The sequence below is a fragment of the Branchiostoma belcheri genome, unplaced genomic scaffold (genome assembly GCF_001625305.1).
Source record: "Branchiostoma belcheri isolate BF01 breed outbred unplaced genomic scaffold, Haploidv18h27 scaffold44, whole genome shotgun sequence".
Classification (NCBI taxonomy): Eukaryota; Metazoa; Chordata; class Leptocardii; order Amphioxiformes; family Branchiostomatidae; genus Branchiostoma; species Branchiostoma belcheri.
Window position 1 is genome coordinate 771,921 of NW_017804065.1, and position 10,863 is coordinate 782,783.

Here is a 10,863-nt window from a genome sequence, read left to right on the forward strand (position 1 = left end):
CCATCCTTGTAAGTTTAACAGAGTTTCCATACTCGATTTCTTAGAAACAAGGTAGTGAGTATGACAGCCATGGTAAACTAACTAAGAATGGCAGCAGGCTAGTTACAAATGGAGAGAAAAGAAGACAAGGCACAAAGTAAATGCAGTGCTGGGGAAATAAGTCACACAGACATTTGTGTTCAGGCTCCTGCTTTGCAAAATACATGTAATTTGATGTTTGAAAAATAATAAACAACCCATGATGCAAAGCAATGGAACTTGTCCTCTGACATGTAATTGTGAGCTAGCCTGGATATCAGACCTTTTAGCTACAGTACACTCTCTCAGTTGCTTCCCTGCTGAAGCTGAAAAGGCCGGCATCCAGGCTACTGAGTCATGAAAACTTGAATTTCCACTCCTGTCTGGAGTCTGTGTGCATCAGGTCCTCATAGCGTGGTCTAGCTGCACCCTTGTATTTTTTGTTGTTGTAATTTGTCATTATTGACCGTGTGGTGAGAATAAAATGTGACATGATGTCATGAAACTTGCATGATGTGTTGCTGTTTTGTATGTTAGTGTGATGATGAGAGCATGCATGTGGACTGTATTTGTTGGTTTGTATATGCTGCATGTATATCAGCTTTCCCTACTTAGAAGAAATTTGCATCTTTGCATTGAGTTCCTGCTAACCTTCAGCCTGTTAACGTAGCCATCTGGCACCAAATTTGTACTAGTTATGGGGTTCAGTAGCAGCAAGGTTAATGCGCCTACATTGAAAAAAAGCAATAATTTCACCAATGGAATGACTGAATGTCTGAATCTAAACAAGTTTTTCTTACCATGATTGTTGTTAAAAAGCATGGAAAAAGAAAAATACTTCATCTAGACATAATTTATAAGAAAACTACATATTTCTGCCGTCATAAAATATCAAGGGAGATAATATTCCTGACTTTTTAAAAGTCCAAGGTCACAAGTGCGCGCAGTCCTGTACTTGGTGACTCTGTGTCTGGATCAAGAGAATGTACTTAGTACATGTATCAGTCTTTGTCATGACCAATGGAGGAGCAGCTTAACTGTTCATTGAGTTCACTAAGCTTAGCTGCCTCGAGTTCCCTTTCCCAGGGTCAGTAAACTTCCATGTGCTGCTGCTGACTGTGCTGCCCGTGTGTTAGATGTGACAGCCCCAGTTCTGCCAGGATCATGTCAGCCTGCGTGCCATACTCCTCCTGGGGGTTCTCGGGAAATGACGTGTGCATGGCGTTCACCCCTCCAAACAGCGCCGCCCCCTGCATGGAACATTCCATCAGCGTCACGGCAACCACCGCGTCCTGAACTCTGACCTCCTGGTGCATCATGATACGAGCGTGTGCCTGGGCCAGCCGCACTAAACTCTCCAGTAGACGGATGGTTGTACGGGCCGAGTTCATCTGATCGGCCTGACGCTGTCGCTGGTAGTACCTAAAGGGATAAAACAAACAGTATAAACTGAAGCTGAACTGTAATGTGTCCTATCTGCATAACGTGATCTTACAAAAGCAGTGGATTGCTCATTCCTTGATGAAGTCCAATTTTTGTGTTGGAAATCACAGTTCGCTTGACTTCTACCAACACAGATAACTTTCAAGCTAAAGACAGCAGAAACATTGTAAATTTTTATAGCAAAACTTTTGACATCAGTTTGAAATGAAAAAAAAAACATGTCTACAAATGCCCGGTTTGATCTGCTCTACATCAGTGACAATGTAAACCTTTAATTGTTCCTTCATGTTTGAAAAAAACCTGAAGATTTTGGTCAAGTGTCTTTGATTACTGAAATCTTTACTTTTTGAGCACGAGGATAGACTCTTCAGTCATCTGTGGCCGTAGAGTTTTAATGAGTCGGAAGTACAACTGCATTGTTTCCATGGTCCACAGCTCGCTGTTCTCTCCCCCCTCCTCTCCGTCCCGAATGGAATCTCCCAGCCCTTTCCCATCCAGGATATACGAGGACACCATGCGGTCCCAGCCTTCATTGCAGGTGTCCAGAAGAACAAGAACAAGATCAAACCTGCAACATAAAAAAAGAAATTATGCATTAGGCCAAAGCAACTAAATTTTATGAATGACACACATTCTTGTTCCATCATGTCACTTTTGTTTGATAACTGTTACACCATCTATACTTTCAGTACCATGGACTACAACATCTACTATTGGGCAGGGTCATGATTACTTTTATTTTATCAGAGCTGACAAAAATCGTCTGATCAAAAATGAAATCTATGATTAACAATATAAGAGGCAACAATTTTGTCCAGTCTAAAATTCAAAACAAAATTTTTTATCTCTTGCTGCATCTGACCTGCTTACCTGCTGAGCAGAGGACTTGCAATAGCGACATTAACACTGATGGATTCAGCTGGGTCGTATTTCCCCTTCGGGTTACAGGCAGCCAGGATTGTACTCCTTGTGTTCAGCTTACAGACAAGGCCTGCTTTGGCCACACTGATAGTCTGCTGCTCCATGGCCTCGTGGATCGATGCACGATCATGTTCTCTAATGCTGTTGAACTCATCAATTGCACATAAACCTGAAGGTGACAAAGTAGTCTTGTGGTTAGGGTTTTTGACTCTATAGAATCTAATGGTTGTGGGTGTGAATCCCTTTCAAGCCCCAGTCTTGTGCCCTTGGGAAAGGCACTTCCTATTCCCTCACTTGACTCAGGTGAAAATGAGTACGTGTGCATAATTTCAGTTTGGGACGTTCTCTCATTAAGCTCAGGTACATGACTGAGGAGAGCCACACCTCAAGCATGTTAATAGATACCCGGGGTAAGATTAGGGGTCCATACTGGTGTGAGTGGTTCAAACCTTACAGTGTGGTCTTACCCTCCTTAAGCTTGTACTTACTTACAAAACTGGTCTGTTATGCTTATAGGCGGTTTACTAGTTATGCAAAACAAACATATAGTAAACAAACAAACCTCCATCTGCCAGCACCAGTGCCCCTGCCTCCAGCTGCCATTCTCCTGAGTCCCTTACAGCTGCGACGGTGAGACCAGCGCTCGTAGACCCGATTCCCGTGGTGAGTACAGAACGTGGAGTGATCTTCGCGGCGTATTTTAGGAACTGGGACTTCCCGGTGCCAGGATCACCCACAAGAAGGAGGTGAGATTCGCCACGGACTTTTGTACCTGTAACACCATTTGGCGAAGGTATGAGGTCGTGAACTGTTGTTTATGAATATACTTTAATCATTGCAATAAATTGTGTATATTTATGTCATGATGTAAAGTAATGTATTCTCCACTTGGCATCCTATATATATGTTATTGTGTTACTCCAACGTTAGCTGTATCTACATCAACCAAACAATCTGTATCTGTATCAACATAGCCAGTATAACTGTCCTGCGGTGTAACACACCAAATAAATAAACTTTCCTACCAGAATCATCAACTTGTTGGACTCCTCCTGCCATTACCAGTCCTACAGCCAGCTTCACCACATACAAACCAAAAACCTGTTGTTCAAAGATAAAAAAAGGGAAAAACGGTGAAAAACACAAGAACAATCAACAATGTCAAGCCTACAAAAGTATGATCTTTCTTGCCATTTTTTCACATTTCTTGAGCCAACTTATTAGCATATGTAGTAAAAGTTAAGTTCACCTGAGGACAGAGGGAAGCCAGTATGATGTTCCTGCCCTGCAGTGGAGCATCATGGTATTTTTCCCAGAAGTCCGTGAACTGCTGCCGTACTTCCTCTGTGATGCTCAGGTGAGAACTGCGGTCATTATTCACCTGCGGTCAAACACAGAAATTCAGCATCATAGAATCTAATACCTTTGTATGTACATAGGAAGTTGTTTCTTTAAGGATGTGGACTAAAAGTAAATATTTGGGGACTTAAGAAACTACCAAATTGAATCATCCACTTGACACCTAAAAGTAAGGTTGACAACTACATAAGAACTATGTGAGGCAGTGTAACTTCACTTCCCACCTGGAGATGGTTGGCTTTCAGAACCATCTGTATTTCTGGGCGCTGGTCTGGGTAGAGGGACTTCCAGCGCTGAAGTACAATCGCTGTGATAGTGATGTCATCACCTATTGGACAAACATTGTAGTAGTTCTAGATTAACTGACAAATTTTGGGAGAACTCAAAGATACCGATGAAGTATGGCAAAAAAAAATCAAGATCATTCAATCGTTTCAAAATTTTGTACAGAAACATATTGGTACTGAGCAAATTTGTCAAAACAAAAATGTCAATAGGAAGTTGGCATGTGTTTGATAAGATAACAGGAAATCTAGGGCTGGGAAATACCCTGCACAGGAATGTTTCTCACCTGGCTTACAGCAGTCAACAAGATCATCCTCCAGAACCACAGCCATGGAGCGGGGAATGTTGCCAACAGCAAGTCTCTCCACCTGGGATGGGAGAGAGGAGAAGCCAAATGGGAAATCTTGCTTTTTGACAGATACCAAACATTTTTGACAGATACCAAAATTTCATAATACCTGTAACTAACTTCCCAACATTACCCTATCAGTTCCAATGAAGTAGAAAAATTCATACATGTAAGAGCTACATGGAAAATACATTTTTTCCATTCCACTAAGATGTCCAACTTGAAAATACATGTAGATGCATATTTGTATACCCTTAAGACTCGATGTGTTGAAAACATTGCAGTGTCTTACCTGCTCCTGCACCTTAAGTTCCTGGTAGTCCCTGCAGCTGGAGGGTGCTGCTGAGCTGTCTGTGAGGCACAGCAGACGGGTGGAGTCACAGCCGTCTGGGTTAGGACAGCTCTGGGGCTTGCTGCCTGCAAGAGAACAAACCCAGAACTCAGGCAGGATGTGTAACTAAACACATGTCCAGGTGCAGGTACAGGTACAAAAACAAGAGTTTAAGCACAGCTAACATTATGACATGTATACTATGTTTATCTCAACAAGCCTGAGTAGTGACATGTGTATGTATAAAGTGTTTGCCCTAGTTTTGTCAGGTGTTACCTGACTGTATAGTACTGTTCCAAATTTGGGTGCACAAAGGCGCATATGCACCATATTTGAAGCTGTAAGTTACCTGTATAGTATACATGTATAGTGCTTGCCATAGTATTGTTGTCATGTTACCTGTATAGTACTGTTGTAAGTCTGCTCTAACTGTGAACACGTGGTGACACTTGTTGCACTGATAGTCACGCTCATCCTCCAACACTCGCACTGGAGAGGTGCGAATAACTGTCCCTAGGAAAAAACATGGACAAAATTTCTGCTTTTTCCTTGAAATCGAGTGAAAATCAATGTGTGCAGAGACGCCATCTAGAAAATCTACTTGTTGTGGCCTTAATAAATACTGCAGTGCCAGTTACCTTGTACAGAGAGGAGACTGCCGATGTCTGTAGTCTGTGGTAGGGTAGTGCGGTACAGCTCTGGACACACTGGCAGTCCTGAGATACGGGCATGAAGGTGGGGCTTCAGCACCATATCATCTGGAAGGAACGGGGTTGTTAAATGGTTAGACCATTGGTCTTTATAGCAAAGAAAGTGCCATGGTGGTCTTATGATTAGGGTCAGGGTTGTTGAGACTTTTTCAGAACTACTTAATCTACTCCTCAGTTTGAATAATCACAACAGAACTCATCGAAGTGAAGCACTGGGTACTGTCTGTATGTCTGTGTGTTTCTGACCTACATGTATGTAAAAGGGTGAAGTCTGCTATCTCTTGCCTTTCTAAAAGATTTCAATTTCTCTACACCAATAAGAAAGTGTACCAGGATGTTTGTGGTCCTGATAAGCCTGACCTTTGCGTGCATGGTCGTGGTACACAGTCCTGGCAGCTCGGACCAGCGCAGCGTCAAACTGAGGCAGCACCTCCCGAGGATGGTGGAGTAGTGCATCACTGACCTATTCATACCACATCATCAAGCACAGGAACATTTCAAAACAAAACAAAATACAAACAAAAACAAAAATACACAAGCGTACAGGATATCATCCAGACACATGGTGGTAAAAATACATGATGTTTATACCTCTGACATCTCTGCTACATTTCATCTTATGTTAGTTTGTTTTCCTGAAGATGATTTTCATCATCATATATATTAAGAAGTACATGTACTTGTTACCTCCGGGTAGGGATGTATATCCCGAGCGCGGAGGTTTTGTGAGGGAAGACGAAAATTGCGTTCGCAGCCGTTTCTCGCGTTTGGGTGGACGGATATGTCTGGGACTTGGTATACGTTTTGCTGTTGGGCTGTAGATGGTGCACGTTGTTTTGGTTTTTTAGTATGTGTGTTTTAGTGCGTCAAAATGATGCGTTTTGAGAGCGTATGGACACCCCTTGTGTGTGAAAGTGGTTCTGTCTTCTGATTTTCGGCGTGTATTAAGTGTTGCAGGCGTCGTCCACATCTGGTGAGAGGGGTGTCAGGTATCGAGGAAAAATATTATCGCAGTTGTATCTCGCGTTGGGGTAGACGGGACCCATGGAAATCCAGCTCGGTACGCTGACTTCCGGGTACCACGGGTTATTTTTATCTGGCTCGAACATCAAAAAGGGCGCATAGAAATTGTCCCGAAAATTCTTTTAGAGTCTAATCACCCTTTTTTTTATAGGATGTTGCTTAGTAGTCGTAGAAAAAACGTAGAAAGCAGCGAAAATGTGCCTATTCGCTGATAAAGAAATTCTATCGCGCTGCCGGCTCGATATCGCTTATCCAATCTGTATCTGTATCTGTATCTATATAGCCGGTATAACCGCCCTTCGGCGTAACACACCAGCTTCGCAGGCACGCGGCGCGGCGGCAGCTGGCTATATTACACCGATCGACTTGTTACACCTAACCCTTGAACTTCTAGCTCTAGACATTGTTTAAAGCTATCTATTGACAGTGCCCCTACTGTACTTGGTGACAGTGAGTTCCACTCTGCGATAGTTCTAGGAAAGAATGAATTCTTGAACACCTCAATCCTTGGTTGATAACTCTGGTACTTGAATGCGTGGCTATTTCTTGTTCTCTTCTGAGCTGGTATTAGGTACTTAGTAGTTGGGACATCCACCAGTTTATTAGTCATTTTGTACATCATGCATAGTCTAGACATCTTTCTTCTGTCTTCAAGTGAGGTCCACTGTAGGTTTCTTTTCATTTCCGTGACACTAGCACCTCTTACATAGTTGTTCATACAGAATCTTGCAGCTTGATTCTGTACCCTTTCCAATTTGTCTTTGTCTTTCTTTGTATATGGATCCCATACTGTCGCAGCGTATTCTAGGTTCGGTCTTACAAGTGACGTGTATGCAAGTGATTTTACTCTCGTTGGACATGCCCACAGATTACGTTTAATCACTCCCAATGTCTGTTTCGCCTTAGTTGTGATATTATTAACATGTGCACCCCACTTCAGTCCGCTTGTCAGCGTGACGCCCAGATACGGATGGATTTTTGTGGTTGCTAAAGCCTGACCACAAAACTGGTAGCTAGTTGCATGTGGTGTTCGTTTGTTTGTTATGTGCATAATGTAGCATTTTTCGGGATTAAACTGCATGAGCCATTTGCTTTGCCATTCTTCCAGGGTGTTCAGGTCTTTTTGGAGAAGTTGTGAGTCGGTCTGTGTAGAAAGCTCTACATACAATAGACAGTCATCGGCAAATAACCTCACATTTGAGTCAAGCTGATCTGGTAGGTCATTTATATACAAGAGAAAGAGCAATGGCCCCAGGACGGTTCCTTGAGGGACCCCAGACGCTACTTTAACTGGAGCCGACGCCTTCCCTTCAACTACTACTGTTTGCTCCCTGTTGGTCAGGAAAGCCTTTAACCAATTCAGCGTAGGGCCTTGGATTCCATAATACTCCAGTTTTGAGATGAGCCTGCCATGGGGGACTTTATCAAAGGCTTTAGTGAAATCAAGTATTGCTAAATCTACCTGCCGTTTACTGTTTAGTGCGCCAGCTATATCATGGACTGTTAGTATAAGCTGTGTTTCTGTGGATCGTTTGGCTCTGAATCCATGCTGGTAATCCGTTAATATACTGTAACTTTCTAGGTGCTTCATGATTTGGCTATGGATGATATGTTCAAGTAGTTTGCAGGATATGCAGGTCAGTGAAACAGGTCTGTAGTTGCTGGGGACCGCTCTATCTCCTTTTTTAAAGATGGCGCATATATTTGCATCCCTCCAATCTTTAGGGAACGCAGGTCATGAAAAAGAGGGAAGAGAAGAGAGGAAAAGTCTAGAGGAACTGTGAGTGTCGAGCTCGTACCACATTCCTTAGTCTAGCCAGTCCTCCCAGAGGAGTCTTGCAACCTAGGCCTGTCCCAGAAACGTCAAGGTGCTAAGTAGGAGGACAGGATCTGACCAGGTCAAAGGTGCTAGAAGGGAAGCATCCATCAAGCACCATTTAGTGTCCACTTAGTACAGCTGAGCTTGACAGCTTGTAAACAATGGCGTAAGCCAGCTCACCAGGCCTGAAACCGCCAGGTTTCCTTGATCTAACAGCAAAGAACTTGGCTTCCACATGGCACAGATGGAAGCGTGAAAATGATGCGTTTTGAGAGCGTATGGACACCCCTTGTGTGTGAAAGTGGTTTTGTCTGTTGATTTTCGGCGTGTATTAAGTGTCGCAGGCGTCGTCCACATCTGGTAAGAGGGGGTGTCAGGTATCGAAGAAAGAAATACTATCGCAGTTGTATCTCGCGTTGGGGTAGACGGGACCCATGGAAATCCAGCTCGGTACGCTGACTTCCGGGTACCACGGGTTATTTTTATCTGGCTCGAACATCAAAAAGGGCGCATAGAAATTGTCCCGAAAATTCTTTGAGTCTAATCACCCTTTTTTGATAGGATGTTGCTTAGTAGTCGTAGAAAAAACGTAGAAAGCAGCGAAAATGTGCCTCTTCGCTGATAAAGAAATTCTGTCACTCTGCCGGCACGATATCGCTTATCCAATCGAAACGCAGGTCATGTGAGGTGAACCAATGAAAGTGTAGATCGCGCGCTGCTATTTACATATCAAAATGGTTTTGTACAGCGATGTGGAGAACACGTTTTTGCCAATTTTTTATCCCGGAATTTTCATAGTTTCGACTGATTTTTTTGGCACGCCGTGATTACGCCACAAATGACACACTAGAGGAGACAACAGATGAGTGATCATTTTACAATCGACAAGAACTTTTGATGAATGAAACAGGAATGAAACCTTGCTGATTGCGATTTGTTTTCGAAAATATTATTTTGTCTCGTGTTTGTAACGTTCGCTCAAAATGAGGTTCTAAGTTTTAACCGTAACATGAAAGATATGAACACGCTTCTGTGCATAGTTTTGATGTGGGTTTTTTTGACGCGATTTGAACTAGTGTGGGATAAGTGGGGAGGGATGGCAGCCGCGGGGGGAAGTGTAGCGGCTTGATAAATTTTCGAGAGCAAGTTCCGCGCAATGGAGTTGATTTCTCACGCGGCCGTTTGTGTAGGTGTTTGTTTACATTATCGCTGGTCGCTGAGGGTCGGGCAGCCAGATTCGCCACGGGATGCCCCCTGTCCTTTCTATTTTTGGGCTCCAGTCGGCTAGGGGGGATTAGTGATTTCACAGATCATTTAGCCAATTACAAACATTTCGAAACTTTTCGAAAAAATGGTATTCGCGTGAACACACACACACCCAGATACCATTCACTAATTTAAAGAACAGTCCCAACATGCACCCAACATTCTGCAACATACATTACAATACCCGGAGGTACAAAATCTACTATTTTCCTTGTATTTTAATTGTAACTTAAGTTATTAGTTTATTGTAACTTCCAATGTATGTATTTTTGTAAATGATTAAGTAAGGACTCCAGGAAGAATATGCATACCCCAGTATTTTGTATTACATGTACTTATGGTGATTTCCAGTAAACAAACACACTTACCGTCATGTCTGTCGTGTCAAACAAAGTCATTGCATTTACAACCACTGCATAGTGAGCGTTGTCATCCTCCTCTAATAGAACGTCTACAAGGTCATTCTGGTGCTGGTGAAGGACAAACTTCTCCAGTTTCAAGGTCAGGTTATCCTTGTCCTGTGTGTTTGGGGCTGGGATGTCAGGTTGGCTTAACATTTTCTGTATGGAATCAATGACAATGTTGTCACATGCATCTGTACAATAACTTTCAGTTTATAGTAAAATTTGCCAAAGAAGACCACTCAGGGGACTGATCAAATTTAGTCTATGCATCCTCCCATGGCAGGGGCAGCGGCTCCGAATTCCTTCTCCACCCCTACCCCTGCCGTATAACATGGCATCTTCTACTCTACGACCCGAGGAATATTAATATTCATGAGCTTGCCTTATTTGGCATGACCCCATTTCTGACTTGGGCGGCGAAGGGACGTCACCCTCCCCGCCGGCGACTCCGCCGCCGCCCGGTGACGAGCCCGTTAACGCGTTGGGGAGGCCGTGCGGGGCAAAGTCACCGAGTTAACACCTTCCCCGTGCTCGGCGGGATCCGCGCGCAGCCTCCAGCACACGCTAGCGCCCCGCCGACGCCCGCAGCGGCCTGCATCGCAAAAGTTATCTTCCCGAGACGACGCCATGTTTGTTTTTATTTGTCACTGAATAGCCGACATGATTGGTTCCGATAGCTAGCGCATCTCATAAATATTAATGTAAAGTGCGTTGAAGATTTTCTCTGTGATACGTGATTGGCTGAGAGCGTGTCCCTGGAATCGGGTCGTAGAGTAGAAGATGCCATGTTATACGGCAGGGGTAGGGGTGGAGAAGGAATTCGGAGCCGCTGCCCCTGCCATGGGAGGATGAGTCTATGTGGATACAGTAGATGATCATCATAGACAGGATTCTTAAGTTATGACCACCTGGCCATTTGGACCACTTTTTAATGG

At 43.6% G+C, this 10,863-nt stretch overlaps 1 protein-coding gene across 4 annotated transcripts in view; it reads right to left on the reverse strand.

Annotated features, from left to right (window-relative positions):
• Positions 1-22: 22 nt before the first annotated feature.
• Positions 23-10,863, reverse strand: part of LOC109478487 (DNA helicase MCM9-like) — a 15,085-nt gene continuing 4,244 nt past the window's right edge. For all 4 annotated transcript variants that reach the window (XM_019780055.1, XM_019780054.1, XM_019780053.1 and 1 more), the window contains exons 2-14: positions 9,893-10,084; positions 5,777-5,879; positions 5,345-5,464; positions 5,106-5,219; positions 4,668-4,792; positions 4,313-4,394; positions 3,966-4,069; positions 3,632-3,763; positions 3,408-3,483; positions 2,945-3,154; positions 2,332-2,551; positions 1,805-2,029; positions 23-1,440 (exon numbers count right to left, since the gene is read on the reverse strand). In XM_019780055.1, the coding sequence (XP_019635614.1) occupies positions 1,107-1,440; positions 1,805-2,029; positions 2,332-2,551; positions 2,945-3,154; positions 3,408-3,483; positions 3,632-3,763; positions 3,966-4,069; positions 4,313-4,394; positions 4,668-4,792; positions 5,106-5,219; positions 5,345-5,464; positions 5,777-5,879; positions 9,893-10,081 (2,034 nt within the window). In that variant the 5' untranslated portion in view covers positions 10,082-10,084 and the 3' untranslated portion in view covers positions 23-1,106. The remainder of the gene's footprint in view (positions 1,441-1,804; positions 2,030-2,331; positions 2,552-2,944; positions 3,155-3,407; positions 3,484-3,631; positions 3,764-3,965; positions 4,070-4,312; positions 4,395-4,667; positions 4,793-5,105; positions 5,220-5,344; positions 5,465-5,776; positions 5,880-9,892; positions 10,085-10,863) is intronic.